This window comes from Leptinotarsa decemlineata, unplaced genomic scaffold, assembly GCF_025532065.1.
Source record: "Leptinotarsa decemlineata unplaced genomic scaffold, Ldec_3_MD MMD2_P_RNA_scaffold_5, whole genome shotgun sequence".
NCBI lineage: Eukaryota > Metazoa > Arthropoda > Insecta > Coleoptera > Chrysomelidae > Leptinotarsa > Leptinotarsa decemlineata.
This window is the reverse complement of record NW_027412532.1, coordinates 7,224,765-7,246,837: the sequence shown is the minus strand read 5'-3', so window position 1 is coordinate 7,246,837 and position 22,073 is coordinate 7,224,765. Positions and strand designations below refer to the sequence as shown.

Sequence of the window (22,073 nt, the reverse complement as noted above, 5' to 3'; positions counted from 1 at the left end):
TATCCTCTATCAATATCAACTGAGCTGCATCTCGAGATCTCTTAAATTACGGCCTTGATTAGTATATACCATACTGAATAAGGATTTCATTTGGGGCACGTGTATTCGTTCTAAGTTGGCTACTCTGAATTTCGTCATTGGTATCAATTGTCATGTTGTTCGATTGAAAAATGAATACAATGAAAACAGCAGATTGAACTCAAAAATGGATAATACAACAACAACAACAGCGTTGTTAATTTCCAGTGCATTCCTCAGAGTGTGCATTCATAATATATAAGTATGTTCGTTCGATACAAATTTGAATGCTCAATTAGCTCGCTTCGCTCGGCAAGCGTTCGATTATACAGATTTGTTGTCGAACTCTTTGCTGTTCTCTCAGTTACATCTGCTATGTGTTTGGTATTTACGAAAGCGGGGAAAAAATGTGATCGGTTATCTTTGAGATTAACGTTAGGATTGGTCAGGTTTTGAAAAATTGGTTGAATTTCAGGTTTTTTTTTAAAGTCATTAACTTTCGATGAAACTTTTGACTCATGTTTGTTAGCACATCACTACATCCAGATAAGAGTTCATGACATATTCTCATTGACATAATGATGCATTCTTGGAAGTCATCTTGAATTTAGTCAGGTTGAAGCCTGGCTCCCTTACCCTTTGAACTGAATGATGCATTCTTCAACACTAATAATTCTTAAATACTTGTAAATGTTTGCATAAAAAATATATGAATTACAGAGGTTTTGTGATAACAAAAAATATTACCACAAATGTCGACTTGTCATTCAGATGGAATCGAGCGTTCGTTAAATATATTTCGTTCCGTTGACTGTGTGATCACGTGATATCAAATCTACACCTGCACGCCCGGCTCCAGATTTTTAAAACCGAACATACCTACGAAACGATAAACAGAGTGGAATCGATCAAAACAAAACCTCAAAAAGCATTTTTTTATATCTAGTTAATAATTAGGTATAGAGTTGGCTCGTAAATTTCTAGAATTTAATACTAATAATAATGGTTACCAGTTACGTTATAGCATTATCTATTTTGACTCTGTTTACAGTGGAAAGTAAGTTTTTATAACATAATTTAGTGGGTGTGGCAAAGTGACTAAATTGTTAATGTACAATGTTTAATTCCAGGCAATGCCCTTTGGTGCTACCAATGTGTGTCAACACAACCAGGTTGCGGTACCCCATTTAATTGGCTTTTTCACTGGACAAAAATATGCCCAGAGGATGATGATGTCTGTGTTAAAATAATCGAAGAAAAAGATGGTAAATATTGACTTTAAGTTGGGCTGGTAAAGGAATAATTATTTACCTAAGTCACTGTTCATAGTTCTCATGCTACAGTTTGCTATTTCCAGGCTTTCGAAAGCATTCAAAAGTCTAGTGCCGTGTACTGATCACGACAATTTCAGACAGTTTTCATTTATTTTATGGCCCTTCTCAAAGGCATGTTGAGCGACACTAGATTTTTGTGATCTTCAAAATCAGACATCTGCGAGTTCTTTGAAATGAGTTTCAATGGCTGCTCAGTCTGACCAATATTTATTTAGCAAAAATGGAATTCATTTATATTATGGATTTGGTGATTGAACATTTCTCTCATTATTTAAGGTTCTTCCGTTATAACTAGAGACTGCCTGAGCTCCATGCAGGGGCTTCGCACTGACATTCCTGCCGATCACTATGAAGGATGCCGCCCAGCAGCAATAGATCTGAAGTTAGCAAATTATGTCAACAATAGTAACAAAGAACTGGACATTTATAGAAATTACTATGACAAAACGACATGGTGTTTTTGTTTCTTGGACCACAGGTGTAATGGAGGCTTTTCAAGCAAAGCTTCTGCTGCAGTAATAAGTTTAGGATTTGCAATTGCTGTATATCAGCAATTGTAGGGTATGTTAGCCCCTTGTGAATGATCTGAACAATTCTCTTCCATATACGAATGACTGGCAAGCATTTGCAATGTGTTACTGATGTGAAAATTGTTGGTACCCATTACCACAGCCTAATTTATAGATTGAGTAATCAACACTAATTGTGCGAAACTTGCCAGGAGAGTATTCATTTTTTTGGTCATGCACTAGATATTATTTTTATTACTTCTAACTTGGAAACGTCGAACTCGGAATTTTTGATTTTCAACCTAGAATTACATAATTCAAACTTTCAACTCCAGATTGGTTTTAGTAATATCAGTTATGAGTTTTCCAAGATACCGTGTAAACGTGGTCCATAGCCTGACAGTTTATTTTCACCCACTCATTCTATAAATTAGTCTTAACTACTATCAGTAGTGTGATTTGTCATTTAAACCCATAGTCGTAATATTCAGCTAAAGCTAGTTCTGCGTACCAAAGTTGTCTTATACTGGCATCAAACCGACAGGTTGGATTTTTTATTACTCTAACTTCTTTCATAATTATTATTTTTATTTTAGAAGTTTAGTCATAACTGTTTAATAATGAGTCCAAAAAAGCCTCATGATCAATTTTTCTAGTACAGACAAACATATATCTCTGTAACTATTATTATAGTTCGCATGCCGAACAGATGGAGTGATAACGTGCATTTTGTGGTACAAAGTTAGCTTCAAGATTAACAAAAAACCATTAAAACTGATGATGCAGAGCAATTTCACCAGCAAATTAGAATATACACAAAAATTTTAGCACCACCATGTGCTCCATCTGTTTGGTGAACAGACTATAGGCAACTATAATTGCAAAAATTGAACTTTTTTTAAATCAATGGGGCAACACTTTAATGCTGACACAGACCTGTTTGTTATTTCAAAAAGTTTTGACAAATTATTGAATCTCATCTGAATGAAAAATGATATCCATGACCTCTCTTTACTGCAAATTATTTTGTCTCCTCCAAAGGTTTCAACAAATCATTTTTAATATTTATGTATTATTTGCAGTAAAGAAGGCCCGAGATTAAATTTATATAGTTTGAATTTTATTCAATTTGAATGAAAGGTGTATTATGTTTATGTTAAGTAATTAGGATATAAATGATATCAAACTGTCTTTTGACAAAGATTTAAAATACATTCCGTCCATTATTTTGTCGCATGTCTTCTAGTGATATTTTTCTCAGTAGAGACTATTAAAACTAGTCTCTAGTTTTTTCATTATATTATTAATCAAGATAAAAAATGAAGCTGTAGATGTAGTTTTTGTTATGTTTGACGCTTTATGTATTCCACAAATTTTAAAATTTCAACTTGTCCATATAATTTTTAAGAATAATTTTACAGTAATAGTAAGTTTTATACAGTGTAAATATATATTTTTACAAAAATGAATAAAATATCAAATCTCAAACTTGTTTTCAATCAATAATAAAATAAAATATATTAATATAATATACAATATACTTTTCTATATAAATAACACGTTTTATACTTAAACCTAATTCATCACAGAAGTTCTATTCGACAAGAGCAGGTGACAGTCGTCACAGACACGAACAGGCTTAGCAGAGGAGGGAAGAGACATTGTGTTATCAGAACATGAGTTGCAGAAAATTTCTCCACAATTTCGACAGTGGTGCTGAAAAAAGGAATAAACACTAGAACAAAATATATTATCAGGTCTGGTAAAAGTTTTTAAAAATATCTTGAAATGTATTATTGAAAAATGAATGGTGAAGCTAAATTTTAGTTTTAGAAAACAAAAATTAACACGAGATGCTATTTGTTATCTTCAAGAACTCGTATCAATTTCTAGATAGTAGTATTTCAACGTTATTTATTTTTTTTACCTATCCAAAGGCATTTGATACTGTAAGTCATGAAGTTTTTGAAAAATTGTAGCAAATTGGATCTCAAGAAAAAATATATAATATTCCAAAACTACAGGATTATTGGGTAGAAAGTTTAGTTAACCTGAACATTTTCATCACATGATTTCAAAAGATAATATAATTAGGACCAGTTTCAATAAATAATCCACACAGTATTAATACTATTGGAAAAATTCAGTTTTGCCGATGACATGGTTTTAAAACGAAAAGATTTAAATTGACCATATAATTAAAAAATAGGATGTTTACTACCCCAATCAAAATTGAAAAAGAAATGTTTAGGTACTCAACATTCTGAAATATATTTTTCCATAGTTCAATCACAATTATGTTATGGGATTTTAGTTTGGGGAGGTGTAGGAGAAACTTGGGCAAAAACTCAGAAATTCTTCAAAAATGATGTACAACAAACCTTAAACATCTCACTGAAAAATTATATAAAGTAGAAAACTTACAATGAGAATTATTTGAATATTTGAACATACCTACGCCGGTAATCAATAAACACATCAAAATTTTAAAGGAATTTTCAATATTTGTTTTTCCTTTTTTTTATTCTCAGATATTGAACAATTATTCATTCATTGAATGAAAAAGTGAAAAAACCTAGAAAACACCGAGGAACAAATCAAAAGTTGATTTTGATGTTCAATAAACAGTTTTTAAATAATATAATTGCACAGATTTTGATCCCGGAATAATGATAATGAAACATTTATATTGAAATGGCTTAACTTCATGTATTGATATTTGAATTAAAAATAAACATTATTGTTATTGTTTCTTACCCGTCTTCTGGTTAAATTAAATTCTTTATTGCAAGCACCACACTGAGAGGCAGAGTTATCTTTCACCCAACCCCCTTCCGAGCGATTTCTATTAACTTCCTCTTTCAAGTCCGATATCTTCAACTTGGAATCCCTCAGTTGACCCCCCAGTTCCTCTAGAGTATGTTCTTGTTCTAAGCTCTGGTCTTTCAAGTTATAATATTCTTGTTGCAACTGTGCAAATTTCTGCAAAAACAAGTTAACAATACCAAATATCAAAATATGTGCAACAATTCTACCTGGGCAATAATCTTCAATTGACCATTTTCAATTTGCAGTTTCGATATTCTTTCTCGATCTTGCTGCATGGATTCTTGCAAAGACATTCGCCATTCCCTTTCCACTTTCAAATCTTCTTCAAAATTGTTCGCTTGTTTTTTCACTTTGGCAGTTTGAATGTCACCTTCACGTTTCAGTTGTTCGGTTGAAAGTCGATGTGCTTCGCTTTCCATGTATCTTAAATATTCGTGAGCATCAAATGTGACGTTCAAGTGTGGAAGTAGTATTAAAAAAAATATAGCATTTACCTTCGTTTTCGGTAACATTATATACTGATTAAATTTCAAATACAATTGACAAGTTATTAGTGATTCAAAGTAGGTTATTTAAAAAGCTATAAAAGTTACTATAGCTACAATACTGTGTGGCCATATCTACAAATACTGTATATTCCACATGATGGATTCTAGCAAGTCTACAAAATTATAGCAGAATAATGACTCTGCTGGAGTTGTTTTAAAGGAAACAAAATCCAGGCTGAATTGCCAAATGTTTCGTTTGCTACTGCGGCAAACGAAACGTGGTATGTGCGAGGACTAAGGTTTTATCTCGAAGTCTCAGCAACATTTGTTGAAAGACTTCGAGATATAACCTTCTGTCTCTCGAAGCAGATTCAGCAAGTGCTGCTGAGACTTCAATAGACAACCTACTGATGATGTCTGCCACAGTAGTAGACGAAACGTTTCATATTTCAGTTTCCATTAGACCACATTTCTCTTCAGTATCTACATAATTATGCTAATTTTGTAGACCTGCTGGAAGCAGGATGACAGGATTTGTGTTATGTCATACTGCTGTTGATGATTCAGCAGATTTTTATTGGACTAGCCATATGATGGATTAGAGAGAATAAAATCCGGGGTAGCAGGCCCGGAACTTGTTCGATGGGGGACTATTTATATTGTTTTGTTTACAGCGAGTTGAGAAATTTAATTTGATCAAAAAATGAGCATTTCAAGAGGTTTTCGTTGGATTATTTTTCACAACTTTCAAAGTGGATTATCTCAACAAGAATGTGTCGATGAACTCAGTTCTTTGTATGGCGATAAAGCACCATCAAAAGTCACAGTATATCGGTGATATAGCAAATTCTTTAGCGGTCGTAGTTCAGTTGCCGACGAATTCCGTGAAGGGCGTCTAAAATCGGTTGTTATGCCATAAAATAACGAACTGATAATGCAAGATCGTCATGTGACATATTGTGAGATAGAGGTATTCTTGCAAATTAGTTCCACTTTGATGAAAAAAATGTATTCTTGTATGATACCCCATAATTTATCAATTGCTCAAAAAAGGCTCGCATCAAGTGGTATAAGAAAATGATTAAGAAGTTCGACTGTGGTGCTTCAAAAGAATTGCATAAAATCATGACAGTTGACGAATCATGGATATATGCGTCTGAGCCGGAAACAAAACAGCAATCAACCGTGTGGGTATTCCAAGACGAGCTAAATCCAACAAAACTTGTTTGTGGAAGAAGCATACGAAGCAAATGGTCGCCTGTTTCTTCGGCCGATTGGGTCATGTGGCCACTGTTCCGCTTGAGCAATGTAGAACGGTCAATTCTGAGTGGTAAATGATCATTTGTTTGCCGGAAGTCATCATTCTCCATAATGACAATGCGAGCTTTCACACATCTCGTCAAACAGGTGAATTTTTGAACAGTCAAAACATTGAATTGATGACTTATCCCTCGTACAGTCCTGATTTGGCACCTAATGACTTGTTGTTCCCTAATATCGAAGGTAAACTGAGTGGTCAGCGATTTACGAGCGCCTAAGGAGCAATTGAAACGTTCAAAAACCATGTTTTGATGTGTCTCAAGAGATATAGAAAAAATGGTTTAACAAATGGTTTGAACGAATGCAAAAGTGTATTGTCAACGGGAATATTACAAAAAAAAACAATAAAGCCATCAACATTGAAAAATGTTTGTTATTATTTGCTATTCCCGAAATATAAATAGTACCCCTTGTAGTACCAAATATTTTGTCTACTTTGAGATACTACTTTGATCTTTGCAGTGAACGCATATACCACTGAAGATGTCTGCCGCAGTAGCAGATGAAATGTTCAGTACTACAAATTCTATTCGACCATGGCCTACCGGTCCGAAATTTCTTCTCTCTAATCGTGACTCTGGCCGCGAGTCTATGTTATATTAATCCAAGTGGATCTTGAACATTTTGGTCAGTATCTTCTGAAATAATAATAATAATAAAAGGAGTTATCTGTTGCAAATTACTCCATAAAAAAGTTTCTAGCTTCTTTTTTCAGGAGCCACAGCTTCTCACAAATTGGACATTTAAATCGTAAAACTCATGTGTTGAATGAAAACTGGCATAATTCTCTACAAAAAAGATCCAAGATTTTTTTGGTAGAAGCCACTTGATAGGCAGAATTGGAACATCTAGCGTAAAATAAATCTACTGAAAACACTATTTACACATTGAAACAAAAGTACTATGTCTCGGAGCGTGCTTCACCAGCAAATAACTAAAACTGTTTCAAAGTGTGGAGAGTGTTTTCAATATGTAGAAGTCACTGTTTCCAAAAAAATTAAATTCAAATAATAACGTACTAGAAATCGCACGTTAAAAGATAAGACCTCGTTAATCCTTAGCACGCATTAGTTTCCAAAATGCATTACCGCATTGTAAATGTTACGCAATGAGTGCATAACTAGATTCGGCATCCCACTTTCTTGAGAATGTTTCTCACAACATAGCATTTGAACGATATTTTTTGCATAGCTATTCTATATGATTGTTGAATTTCTGGCCTTCACGTATATTTTCATCCAGGAATTTGTTTGCACTCTGCATTTCATTTGTTCTCACCTCATTGTCTTCTGAGATCAAACTGGGATCCAAGATTTCCATGTATGTTATGATTTGAAAGAAACTTTAACGACAAACAAAATAGTGGATCTTTTCTGTAGAGAAGCAGCAGTAGAAGTCTAGTAGTCCTGGATAGAATGAAAGAGCTTTTTCATGCTTGTTTTAAAATGAATGAGACAAAAAATGAATAGATAATATAAAAAAAAAACGTGCTAAAACAAGAAAAACAAAATATAAATGAAAATACTGGCAAACCTATTCTACAAAATAAAAAAAAGAACTCAAAACAGGCCAGGATAATAAAAATTCACATATCTTTTAAAGCTAATTTTTATTTATCAATAAGCCAAAACAATCAGTCACATTTCGCGCTATTATAAGAACAATGATAAAATATATTTTATAGCAATATGTAACATAAACATCACAATTATTTTACACAGATCCTAGTAAAGATACAAGAATATAACATAAGGACTTTTTCTCATAGGAATAATTGGTACTTTACATAATATACTAAATATTACTAGTTATTAGCTGCTTGTAGTGAAGGTTTGCCAACATTTTCAATTAATACTACTTAAAATTAATCATTAGATATCAACGTATAAAAAGTTTCTCATTAAGAGCGAAAAATCTTGTGATTAGTAGTGAAATAAATATGAACTGTTGAAGAATAACTATACCATACAAGGTGTATAACACTGATGATACTTTGAAACACCTTATATGAAATCTCATTACAGCCTCTCATAATATCGATTAAAACAAAAAAATGTACCTACTTAGTTTCAAGGGAACGTATCGTTTCTGTCATTGATTGTGCCTTAGCTTCTAGCTTGGAAACAAACTCTGTTTTTTGCTTTAGAGATGCCTCACGATCCTGAAATAAGCCACAGCTACATGTCTCAGTCTTTAAAAATAGTCCCGAACCATTCTTAACAAAAATAATAATAATAATAAACGAGTGTTTCCACTCCAACCAACACAATCATTCTAACCTCACTGAATATTGAAAAAATAGATGTAACATTGTCTTGTTACATTCAATTTTCATCAAAATAGGGGCGAGATTGATCCTGTACAAGGTTGTTAAATCATGAAACCCAGCAAACTGAGTCAAAATTGTCCAACTTCTACGCAAAGTGAACTCAGTGTGCTTAGTACTTATTACTTGCCTCGAAACAAAAAAATCCACTCAAGAAACATTACACTTTGAGAAAAATTTTATATTCAATTCGAATAAAAAGTTTGACTTCTCTGATTTTTCAAAACTCGAATGTCTTCTACAGAAAAATAATCTAATCATCAATTTTTAGACAATCAGATGGAAGTCTTCCAGTGTGAATTACTCCTTGCTCTCCTCCATGTTCAAATCTAAATCAAGTTTAATGAAAGACTCCGTAGAATCGGAAGCGATGGGTTCTCTTAGCTCTGTTTCCATGCTACTACTGCTACCAGCGCCCTCTGCAACAGTTTCAGGAGCAACTTTTTTCGGAGCAGTATTTTTATCAATGTTTCTGGGAACAGGCTGTTTTCTATCAGAAGAAAATCGTCTATCTGACGACTTTTTGTCGTCTTTCATCAGATGATTGAATTTCTCTAGGTTATTGAGAATCTTTCCTATTTGTCCCGCTTTCGCTTGAAGTCGACTCACCATTTCCCCTTTTTGTGTAAGCTCCATCTCACACTCCTATAAGAAGGCAAGACACTTGAAAACAATCAGTGAGAGGATTTACAAAAAAAATTAGGATAGTGTAAGATTATCAAACATATAATACCTGCATAGTATGGGAGTTGGAAATTGTACGAGTCTATAGTAAAAGAAAAATTTGGTATGTAAAATGAGTTGAATACATAGTTACCCACTTTGGTTTTTTACGGATTTTGGTGAATGCAATTTTATAAAATAATGGACTCTCAATTATGATGCCAAGGGAATAGAGTCATATTTTAAGTATGTTGAGTTCCATGAACTGATACTGAAGTAATCTCATATCTATGCTTTTTTTGCATAAGACAAACTGACATCACAAAGTTCTGACTCGCCCTCTTCATAAGATTAAAAACAATTTTCTAATGAGACTCTTGTGGAAGAGCTCCTGAAAGAGAGCTTTTTTGTTAGCGTAATTTAGTAATGTGATCGCCAAACTTATTTTTGAACAGTTAAATCTCCAAACATGTATGTGTTGTCATTATTTATATATTTTCATAGGAGGCATTCATCCTCGAATTACATTGGCCAGTTACAAATGTAATGATGTTACTTGATGCAGTAAAATAGAGTATAATACTGGCGACTTGAAATGTATGCAGCTGCATAGAATCAACAACCACCAAGACAATGTAATTCAAATTGTATTCATTTATTGATGTATTCATTTACGGCATTGCCTTATTTTTACAATATAATTAACGAATTCACACTTATGTACTATAACTATCTGTCAGATGTGAGGATATTTAAAAACCTAAGAAAATCAAAAACAAGCTTATCAATCACAAATCTTTTCAGTCTTTGTAAATGATTCCAAAGAATAATTAAAAAGTTCTAAATTAACATTGTAAGTGTTAGCAAGTCTCAAAAGTCTCAATACTATGAAACAAGGTTAGCAAAAGTCGTAAATTTATTAAAAAAGAATAAGATTTTTTTACTTAAATAAAAAATATTCGAGTTTTTTATCAAAACATGAAAAAACTGACTGTACTTTTCTAATAACTTTTTTATTGCATATAACTTTTGTAATATTCAATTATCCATTTTGTGTCGCAACAGAAATTAACTTAATCAAAATGTAATATCTTGAAAAAACAAAATTATTTCCTTACGTTAACTGGTATGTGTATTACTGTTGATTCTTAGTACCAATAATCATTATAAAAATGTACAGAGGAGAAAATTATTTTGCTGTTCCCTACAATATGTTTTTCTAAACTATAATAAATAATGCATAATCCTCCCTTATGTACAAATGTGAAGTATTCATAAAAATAAAACTTACCTGCAGTTTTTTATACATTTCCAGATTAATCAACTTTATATCATCTAACTGCCTTCGAAGAGAAATTATTGTATCCTGTTTTTCATGAATGTCTTTCTCTAGCAATTTCATTGCCACTTCCATCTCAGCTTTCATACACATCTATAAAAACAGAAGTCATTATTCATTGTTTTATCGGCCTTTTTTCCAGTATTTTCATATAAAAATTGTGATTACAATTACATTATCTTTTTCAGATTGGGGAGAATGAGAATACTGAAAAAAGGTCTATAAAAACTCAGACTTTTTTAAATAATGACAATCATTTATTCATTTTCAAGAAATATAATAAAGAAAGTAAACTTTCACGGCCAGATATAACTGTGTCCAAAACTTATTTCCGGGTTTTTTGGACGTGGGATTTGTTGCTGCGTTGGAAACTTAGACCGTTACCTCATCGTCTTTGATGTCCACCGCAGTAGTAGACGAAACGTCAGGCTTAAGAACCTGTAGACCACGGCCAGAAAACCCGAAAAATAACTTTGACACAATTTTGAATTCGTTAATCTACCTGAATTTCTAGCTCATTGTCAGCCTCTTGCCTCAATCTTCTCTCCTCTTCTAACCTCTGCTTCAACTCTGATTCATTCCCAGCCACCTTGCTGCTCTCAGCTCCTCTGTCATTCGTGATGAGCATACCGCTAACGCTCATCGAATATCCCCCCAAATCCCTGCCACACTCGAGCCTCAGTTGTCTGTTTTCTTCGTAGAGAGCGAGAAGGTTATTCTTAGAGATAGCCAAGTCCTCTTTCATAAGGGCATTGGTGGTAGTCAGAGACTCAACTTTTGTTTGTAGATTTGTCACGGTTGCACTGAAATATTTCATAATTTTCTCTACGAACTCTTTATTGTGAGATTTGTACAAAACACACACACACAGTAAGTAAGAGAAAAAATAAGTCAAATCAGTGCTCATCGGAAATCATCTTTCAGGAATTCATCACAACTATAGTAACATTTGTTTCTAGTTCATGGATGTTGGATATATATATATATATATATATATATATATATATATATATATATATATATATATATATATATATATATATATATATATATATATATATATATATATATATATATATATATATATATATATATATATATATATATATATATATATATATATATATATATATATATATATATATATATATATATATATAGTCAAAGACTAATAATACAGTTCAGTGAGTAACAATTTAAAAAGAAATCAATAAAATCTAAAAATAAAATTGATTTGTTGTCACTTGTAGATTGTCATAAAGCAATAAAATATATATACATATATACACACACATACATACAAAATTGTTAATTACTAATTTACATCTCGTCTCAAATATATTAGTATAAAATTTTGCAAATACATAAAAAATAAAATTAATGTCAAATAGAAAAAGTAAAATATATATAAAAAGTTTCTAAACTAGAAGCTTACGTCTCACAACAAATATAGATACTGTGTGTTTATAAAATAAACGTCAAGTCTCATTACGTTTTTCCATCATATATTTTTTTAATAACTTTTTCAAAAAGTCAATAGAATCTATAATATCCTTTAATTCTGGGGTTAAATCATGATAGCTTTGAGACATGATGTTGAGAAGTCTTTGTCCTTACTAGAGGTAAGTGAAAACAATTTCTTGATCTGGTTGGGTATTGGTGCAGTTCAAAATTGTAACTTATTTTATCAATTAAGTATTCAGGTGTCCGTCCTGTTTTGTCTTGATTTTAAAAATGAAAATAAGTGTCTGGTATAACAGATAATCTTTAATTGCTAACCGTCCTAAACTGTCCAACATGGTTTTTAAGGGAGTGCGTCTGCTACATGACAAAATGATACGCTACGTTCGGTTTTGTAGTTTTTGAAACCTGTTGATTTGGTTTTGGTTCAGTAGGTATAAAATAGTGGAGCAATAGTTCAAATGGGGAAGTATAATACTATTGTCCATGCATTAAGGTATCTTGATCATCTGAATAAAAAGTTTACTTTAAAAGAAATAGTTTTTAATATATAGTTCGCATGTTCTTTAAAAGTTAGTCCATAGTCAACTATAATACCCAAGTATTTGATTTTTTTCACTTGTTCGATTGGGTTCCAGCATAGTTTGATTTCCAAATTATGGCTTGGCAGTGTTTTAATCTGGTTTTGCAATGAGCATACATTTTGATTTATTTTAAGTAAATTACTGCAACATCATTTATGAATACAATTTATTGCAAAGTTTATCGTTTCCATCAAAATTCCATGGTCTGTGGAGGAAAAATAGATGAGGGTGTCATCTGCAAATAAGCGGATTTCACACATTACAGCTTCTCCTACTATATCATCTAGATAAATAAGGAAGAGTAAAGGTTCGAGAATACTACCTTGTGGCACCCTAAATTTATTAACTATTTCTATGTTATTCAGAAGCAACTTTTGTTTTCTATTTGTAGATAATTCGTAAACCATTTCAATGCTTTACCCACAATACCGATACTTTCCATCTTTAGCACTAATCTATTTCTATCCACAGTCTCAAAAGCCCTCTGTAGATCAAGGAAAACTGCACCTATCCAATCCAATCATCTAAAACACATTGAAATGCTGTTTCACAACTATGCCTGCTTCGAAAACTAGATTGAACACCATCCTATACATTTAAGAATGTATATGGAGGGAGCTGATAATAATTTTTCCCCTTACAAATTCTGGTATACAGCTGTCTCGATGTTCAATACTGAAAATTAGTCTCACTATGCGCTTTTGTGCTTCGAATTCTCTGATGAATTCATTACTGCAACCACATGCTATGATATTTAGCGATATATCTGGATATGCCATAGCAAAATAGATTTCTAGTAGACCTGCTGTGCCCATGCATGATTTCATTTGGCTTGAAGCAAAGAATGTCTTGTTTAGTTTGTTGCATACTTCTTTTATTTTCCTGAAAATTATACTCGCTACTAATCTTTATTTCGTCAATAACTTCTAGGTCATCTGGCACATTATTTTTCCTATTATAGAAATTTACTTTTGCATGAGTATTTGACTATGAGAAAGCTCTGTTCAAAGTGAGTGCCCCGCGAGCTCACTGTTGACTAAAAACAAGAACGGCTGATGATTCTGAGCAGTGTTTACACATGTTTAAACATAACAACCGGAATTTTTGTGTCGATATGTAACAATGAATGAAACATGGATTCATCACCTCACTCTGAAATCGAAACGATCATCATCTGAGTGGAGGGCAACTGGTGAACGTCTTCCAAAGCACCCGAAAGTACAACAATTGGCTGGAAAGGTCATAGCCTCGGTATTTTGGTATGTGCATGGTGTAATATTCATCGACTATCTTGAGAAGGGAAATACCATCAACAGTGAATATTATATACCGTTGTTGAAGCGTTTGAATGCCGAAATTGCAAAGAAACCACCGCATATGGCAAAGAAAAAAATGTTGTTTCATCAAGACAATACACCGTGTCACGAGTTAATCAAAACAATGGCAAAACTAGGTGAACTGAACTTCAAATTGCTTCCACATCCACCGTATTCACCAGATTTGGCTCCCAGCTGTTCGCAGACCTAAAAAATGCTTACTGGTAAAATATTCCGCTCAAATGAAGAGGTAATTGCTGAAACTAAAGCCTGTTTTGAGGCAAAATGTAAATCGTTCTACAAAAGTGACACTGAAGTGTTAGAGCGGCGCTGAAATGATTGAGTGGCTATTGATGAAGATTATGTTGATGAATCAAGCCAATTTTCAGCAAAAAAAACCTTTTTTTTTCCTAGGCCCAGGACTTATGTGTTTAAACATTCAGTTTCTCTTTCAAATGTAATAACAGCATAACAATAATTAAACTAATGCCCCTCTGACAAAATATGGACTAAAAATGAGGAATTGGTCTCCTCGCTTAAAAAAACTACTCCAATGTGTTTTTATTCTTTCGTAGGAAGTTCTACCCGTTCAACCCATATAAAGTTTGGGACAAGAATCACAAGTCTACTTATATACCCCCGATCTGAAGTTTTGCCTCTGTTTTCAATGAAGATTTCAATGTAAATAAAATCAAGAGCATCATTTAATCATTCAAATGAATAACATTGTGAAATACTCACTTCAAATGCCTGTTTAGTTCTTCGATATAATTCTTTTGATCTAGTACGGTTGTCATTGGGTCTCCTTGTTCTTCGCCATTACTAGATTCATTTGATACGTGGCTTGATGATCTCAAGTATAACGAGAAATCAATGACGCCTTGAGGACAGTCCAAGTCTTCCTCCTGAAAAATCGTTATACTTACTGCGACCCAAAAGCACAATTCACTTAATTATCAGGCTGCTTAGCATATCCATAAATACATATTAGTTTACTGATAACTCTAAATATTCATATATTACATTCGATGATATTACCTTCACACAAAGATTACAGTCCACAACATTGAGCCCTACCAAAAGACCGATAATAATAATAGCCTCGTCGCTCAACATCAACGCGTCTGGTTCAAAGTACTCCACCAGAGCTTCATCCTTATGATCAATCAGCACCTTGAGGTAGTCTGCCAGCTTTTTCTGCATCAAAGCCAGTCTCAACCAAGCTCGGGCCCTGCCCATATGCGTCCTGAAATCATATAAATGAGAGTGACACTACTTGGACCACGGACGATGTTCTGTTTACCTCACAGTTGGTAAATCCCTCACGCTTGCAGTTATATCTTGCGCTTCCGGCGTGTACTTCTCAACCATCTGTAGTATGTCCCATAATTCTTTTTTAGGGCCGAGTAAACCCTACAACAAAAAGTTTGCCAACTGTTCCGATTGGAGTAGAGTGATTTTTTGTACCTTCTTTGGTCTGAGTCCATGCCTCAGGACATGTTCTAGTACAATGAAAAAATGCTGGAGAGGCATGTGATCTGAATCAAGTTGTCTTCCATATCTCAAAGACTGTTCTATAAGTTCCTTAACCACTAATTTACTTATATTGACTAGATTACTTCTTTCTATCACTACGGGATCCCGTCCTGAAAAATAAATTGGATTCGGTTAACAGAAATAATGGGATTATTGTTAATGGCCTGTCCACCATTCTGATTCAAGTAAATTTCACAATTTTAGCTGATGATACCACCTTGCAGGGGTGCAAAAAGAAGATAATAATGAGGATTGCGTGAGGAATTTTGAAGAATGACTGAGAGAGTTGACTTGTATAAAGGTGCGAGGTAATGACGCAGAAGACAGACAGTTACTAGACGTTTTCGTGGGTAGTAAGTGAAATAACTGTAAAATAATATTGCCATTTAGTGTTTTGGGTTATATTTTGATTAATGGAATACAGTATTGTATATATTTAATGGCCATAAACTGAATTCACAAATATAGCTCACTTGATTGTGTATAAGGGCTTGGCTTTTGACACTTCCTAAAATCACTAATTCAAATGTCAAGATTTGACATTTATAACTTGTCAAATATACCTCATACATGAAGCACTTTCAATGTCGAGCGTTACTTGGTGTGAACTGTTTACAATCTAGAACAATGTCATTCTCCAGGAAATCTCCTAATCAGGAATGCCAAAGGTTTAATTTAATTGACTGAAACTGAATCCTAGAAAATTTTGCTTTTGAGACAATTGATAGAGAAATTACGTTGTTTAAATTGGCTCAGTATGGGATTAATGTAAAGGTGTTAGAATGGTTCAGTGAATATTTAAACAATAGAAAACAGAAAGTCCGTTTTAAAGATGCACTATCAAATGAAATAGACATTGATGTAGGTGTTCCTCAAGGTAGCGTTCTGGACCCACTTCTTTTTGTTTTATATTTGAACGATATTGAACTTTTTACTGAATCTGAGTTCATAAACTTATTTGCAGATGATACGTTGCTTATGTGTAGTGATATGAATTAGATAGAGCCATTCATAAAATGGGCAGGATTTTAGGAAAGGTAAATGAGTATTCATGCACTAACAAATTAAAGTTCAATGTAACAAAAACAAAAGCAATGATATTCACCACGAAATATAAATACAGTTCTCTAGATATCAACGGTATAAACCTAAATATCAATAACGAAAACATTGAAGTTGTGTCATCATTCGAATACCTTGGTTTTCAACTGGATAATTTTTTGAATTTTGACAATCACTTTGAATATATGCATAAGAAAATATCGAAAAAACTATATTTTTTCAGTAGAATAGCACAACATTTGTCAATGCAGTTCAAAGTAACAGTTTACAATACCATTATTTAACCACACTTTGACTACTGTGCGTCATTATTATTATTATTTAACCTCAATAAATTAAATATGTTATCTACAATGAAACCAAATATCACTATTTTAATAATAATTTAATGTATATATGAACCTATATTTCATTATCTATTTAAATGTTACTTTAAATTAACATATGATACTGAAATCTTTATATATAATGTTCATTTTCTGGCTACATGCTAGTTTAAATTTCAAATTGTTTAAATTTCAAATGTTTTACATATTTTTCTTATATTTCTTTGTGCTAGTGACATGATTACACTCATAGATATGTATATTAGGTTTCCTATTTCAAAAAATTAAGATATATCATATTCCAAGAAACATTACATGTTTATAGTAGGGGACAATGTAACACAAATTGAAAAAAAAACATAAAAAGAATAATACAACAAACAACAAACACAACAAACAACAAACACAACAAATAAAAATATGTGAATCTAGAAAATTGTCAATCTATTTCAAGATATATTCTTTTAGTTGTTTTGAATTTCGTATAATTCTATTTTTTACATTTTTCACCAAATTTACTTTTGTGTGGTTGTGAAACTATATTTTGTATTTGTCGTGTATTATGATCATCAATTGAACTGATTTTGTCGAAACATAGTGCTGAATGTTTTTTATTATTCTTTACATTATAAATGAACATGCATATTTTAAATTACTTTTCCTTAATATCAAATAAGTTTCTAGGTTTATACAGATTGCTGGTCCTCTCTCTGATTCAGCTTATATATACACTTTATGATTTTATTTTGTAACCGTTGTAATAATAATAGCCTTTATTCAATTTTCTAAAAATATCAGTAAAATTGAAAAATCAATTTTAGAAGACTTAAAACTAATATGTCCTTGGTTGGGATCTCATCAGTCACATTTGAATTTCGATAAATCTTGCTATACAATTATATCCAGAAAAAAAAATCAGATTACAGAATGTTTTTTCTGAATTTTAATAATAATTCGATAGAATTTAAGAAAGAAGTTAAAATTTCAGGTTAATATGTAGATCAGAATTTATCTTGGAATTCACATATTAGTCAACTCAGAAAGAAAATTGCACTTCTTGTAGGCATATTTTATAAACGAAACAATAAATTTTCCTTTGAAATATTTGAAAACAATTTATTTTTCTTCAATTTATAATTTTTCTTTAATTCATCGGAATCTTCAATACCTAACATCAGTTTGAGCAACAGCTAATTCCTCTCATTTGAAAGAAAGTAATAATGATGTTAGCCTCAGAAAATGACTAATAACAGCAATACCGGACCGGTTGCTGACCCTTGTGGTGTACTTAGGATGTAGTATACATATATTTGGAGATAGTAAAAAAGATATTGAACACTAGTGTACCATAGGGCTTAGTTCTAATCAGGCATTGCTTGATGACAACTAATTAATAACTGTAAGTAATGATTTAAGTATATAGTTGTGGCTATCATTTCGTACAAACTCAAAAATGCTGAGTAAAATCATTAAAACACCAAAACCTTTCTTTTATTTTGAATATTCAACCAAAGTTGACTCATTAAACTCTCTATGAATATGAATGACGGTGAATGATGGAAATGCTTGATATTGAAGGCTGAAGGTTATCAGTTATTTACTGTCTTCATTATACACTTTCGTTAATTTCATGGATTTTTTAACCTTGTATCAAAATAGTTTTTTTTAATGATTATATTTCCATGTAGGAATATTTTCAATTTTCTCTTCCATTTATTGCATAAAGTGGGTACATATCTGAATTATTGATTCTATTTTATGTATGCATTTCAATATACCAACACAACTTTTCAAAGATAATTACAAATATTAGTTTTGCAATGGGTAATTAGCCGAATTTGAAAATTATAATTTCTCTTTTCAATTAAACATATTCCAATAAGTAAAGGGTAGTTTTTCAAACCCTAGTAAGAAGTATGTACACAATGAATCAATTGAAATAAGAGATATTTCGCATACATTATTCGTACCATGTGTTTCCAAGCAGTACCACCTAGTACCAGATTTAAAAAAAAATACCTCTTTTGTACCTAAATTCATCGTTAGTTTGTATAATACCCTATTCGTATGAAAACTTTAGTTTTGTAATAAATTTCAGATAATTTTAGCCAATATCGGACTTGAAATTCTACTTGTTTTACCTGACACAGTGACACATACCGAAAGGTTGCATAGGAACTTCGGGAGAAGGCGTTGACAAGGGTTTCACTAATGAATCTTGCATGTTGAATTCGACGTCTTGTAGCTCCTTTAGACACAGCCACTCGCCGTCTACGGACACGCGAAAATTGCAGAGATAAATGGTGTCTTGGGCGCCAGCCATCTCCTGTTCCATTGCATTTGGTCCAGCCTCAGCTGGTAGCTCTTGGACTTTCATTGAGATTGTTTTGGTCTACTCTCAACTTACTGAACCGGCGATTTTTTGTGAAAAACCCGGGTTTTCTGCAGCATTGTTTTTTAACCACCACAACATATACGTCTTGGAATTGGAGATATTGATTTATAAAAATACACAAGGGTTGTGAGCATGTCATAATTGGAAAAAATCAATACCCACAACGGGTGGCGACATCTAGAGAGACACCAAATAAATAAAAATAAGGGTGGAATTATTGTATTTGTGTCAATAATTTAAAAAAAACATTTCATTTTTTCACTGGAAACTGATGAAATTGTGTCTTTTTCGAAACATCAAGCTGCAACTTGATATACAGGGTGATTTAAAATAATACTAACGAATATTTTCAATTGAAATTAAAAAACATATACGGGGATCATCACAAAAACCTTGTAAAACCAAATTTACATATTTTTAATGAAAGCAGCATATATGTATGTAGAAGGGTATGGACAATTGGGAAAAAACGATAATTATCCATCTGGGTTCACCATCACGGCAATCATCTATATAACATTATTACAAACAATCTGAGGCTATAAAACTTGGGATACTACAGGGGTCCAATTCCTGTCCCGTCGTTGTTTTTTATGACAGAAATAACAATATAAGGCAATTATGTATGGCAACTTGTAATAAAACAGGAAGTTTTTGTCAGATAATTTTTTACGTGGTAAAAAAATAGGCCTATTCTGAATATTATAAAATCAGTAATTGTGATTTTTTCTTTGCCTACAAAACAAGAAATTATTATTTCTCGTTAATAACTCACGATTACCCATATCTTAAAAGAGGATTTATAACAACTGATGTTACTGCAACCAACGTTAATGCCTGTATGAACATAATTTTCGTTGAACGTTAGCAAACTGGTGTAATAACGCTAAACCGATTGTAAGGAGAATTATCGTTATAAAACCAGATTTACAGTTTTGTGAAAATATATAAAACCCTGCTGCCTCCTTGACTCAATGAGAAAATTACTACTTGAAAACTACGAAACATCAAATTACCAGAATAATTGAACCTAAATATGAGAAATCTCCACATTATGATGACAACATTTTCTATAAAAAATACCCATCCACTATCAAAGAATATTATGACAACACCTTCTACAAAACAAATGAAAACGAGCTCTAAAAACATTCTATTATATTTGCTTTTAACTCTGCATTTAACCATCTGGCTGTATTTGCATTGATATATGTTGAATGATTAATAAATATTGTTTGTTTTCAAATTATCCTGAAGATTGTTGACCAAACAAGATTATTTCATATCAAAAGAAAATGGGTGGTTCTATTGATATTTATTTTTAATGAAACATTAATTGCATAATCCTGTAGTACTTTGTTGAAAGTACAATTTTTTGCATTGGTTCACAAGGAACATATCAAAGAATGAATTCAACTAATTATTATTGATAGAACATTCATTAAGGGAACCTGATATAATAAAAACTGAATATAAATTTTACATGCTCTTTAAAACCATTCATTTGACACCTAGAAAAATTGAAAGTAAATATAGGTACAGATAGCATTTTAAAAATGTCATAAGGCATCTGTTAAATGCAAATTTCAATATTTTCAGAATTAATGGGAGGTGAAAGTTGCTTATCATGAAATTACCTTGAGCAAATATACTACTGATAAACCAACAACTTGATAACCCTACACAATTTGTTGAAAGAAAATTTAAGTTATATATATTTTAGAGTATAATTCAAAAAGTTATATAATGATAATAATCATTTTTTAGGATTCCTAATATACAGAGCAGTAATATTAATATGAAACCATTATTTTTCACAAACACATTATGTACATGGGAGGTACATTAGATTAATGGATATAAATATGAAGAAAATTAATACAATCAGCTTTTCATGAAATTCAAACAGTTTAGTTGATATGAATGTGACTTTGCAATTTGCTCAACATTTGAAGGTAGTTTATTGTTCTCCTTTCAATATTTTATAAATAAATATCATTGTAGAGTCCTGATTTGAAAGGTAACTAATCAGTACAGAGAGCATATACTTGATAGGTGTTATGAAAGTAGATTCACACAGTTATCAAAATGTAGGTACTTCCTGGTACTTCCTGGTAAGGGCAATACATGAAATGACTAGATCACATAGAGCAAACTTTGTTTTCTAATACTCAAAACTTCAAGAAATTCATTAGCTATCAACTATTGAAATAGTTCATTATATACCCACACTGTATATGTATTTGGAAAATCTCACTAACCTTTAGGATATTTCCCTTTTTTTTGAGAAGGTTTCGAAACCAAAAGGCTTGTCCACTGGAAACTATTAATAGAAGAAATCGATGAGGATCTTGAAACATTTCTCTCAGGAAAAAAAGAATTATTGGAAGAATTTATTGGAATTGTTGGCGAATCTTCACTACTAGCAGCAGCCATCTTATTGTTATGATTTTTTATTTATTGTTACATCAAGTCAAACTTCACATTTGTCATGTCATTTCCAGATGTTCGGAAATTTAATGAAATCTACAATTCAGAGCCCAGCTTTTCGACAGTTTGCATTATTA

General features: G+C 32.1%; 3 protein-coding genes across 5 annotated transcripts in view; 2 read left to right on the top strand and 1 right to left on the bottom strand.

Annotated features, from left to right (window-relative positions):
* Positions 1-22,073, top strand: part of LOC111517201 (uncharacterized) — a 130,056-nt gene that overhangs the window by 73,376 nt on the left and 34,607 nt on the right. The window lies entirely within an intron of this gene.
* On the top strand, positions 888-3,349 carry crim (QVR superfamily protein crim). Its single transcript, XM_023173275.2, has 3 exons — positions 888-1,075; positions 1,149-1,283; positions 1,629-3,349. Exons 1-3 carry the CDS (start codon positions 1,021-1,023, stop codon positions 1,910-1,912), a joined length of 474 nt encoding a protein of 157 aa, XP_023029043.2. The 5' UTR covers positions 888-1,020; the 3' UTR covers positions 1,913-3,349.
* Positions 3,289-21,972, bottom strand: LOC111517200 (RUN and FYVE domain-containing protein 2). 3 transcript variants are annotated; one of them, XM_074169414.1, is made up of 11 exons: positions 21,768-21,972; positions 15,655-15,833; positions 15,491-15,600; positions 15,226-15,433; positions 14,929-15,092; positions 11,329-11,629; positions 10,779-10,919; positions 8,562-8,659; positions 4,897-5,113; positions 4,619-4,843; positions 3,289-3,577 (listed from the first exon to the last, which is right to left on the bottom strand). In XM_074169414.1, exons 1-11 carry the CDS (start codon positions 21,940-21,942, stop codon positions 3,437-3,439), a joined length of 1,959 nt encoding a protein of 652 aa, XP_074025515.1. In that variant the 5' UTR covers positions 21,943-21,972; the 3' UTR covers positions 3,289-3,436. The 3 variants fall into 3 exon arrangements, with proteins under 3 accessions (XP_074025515.1, XP_074025513.1, XP_023029039.2); XM_074169412.1 differs by lacking the exon at positions 21,768-21,972 and adding an exon at positions 19,272-19,503; XM_023173271.2 differs by lacking the exons at positions 3,289-3,577; positions 4,619-4,843; positions 4,897-5,113; positions 8,562-8,659; positions 21,768-21,972 and adding exons at positions 8,666-9,469; positions 19,272-19,587.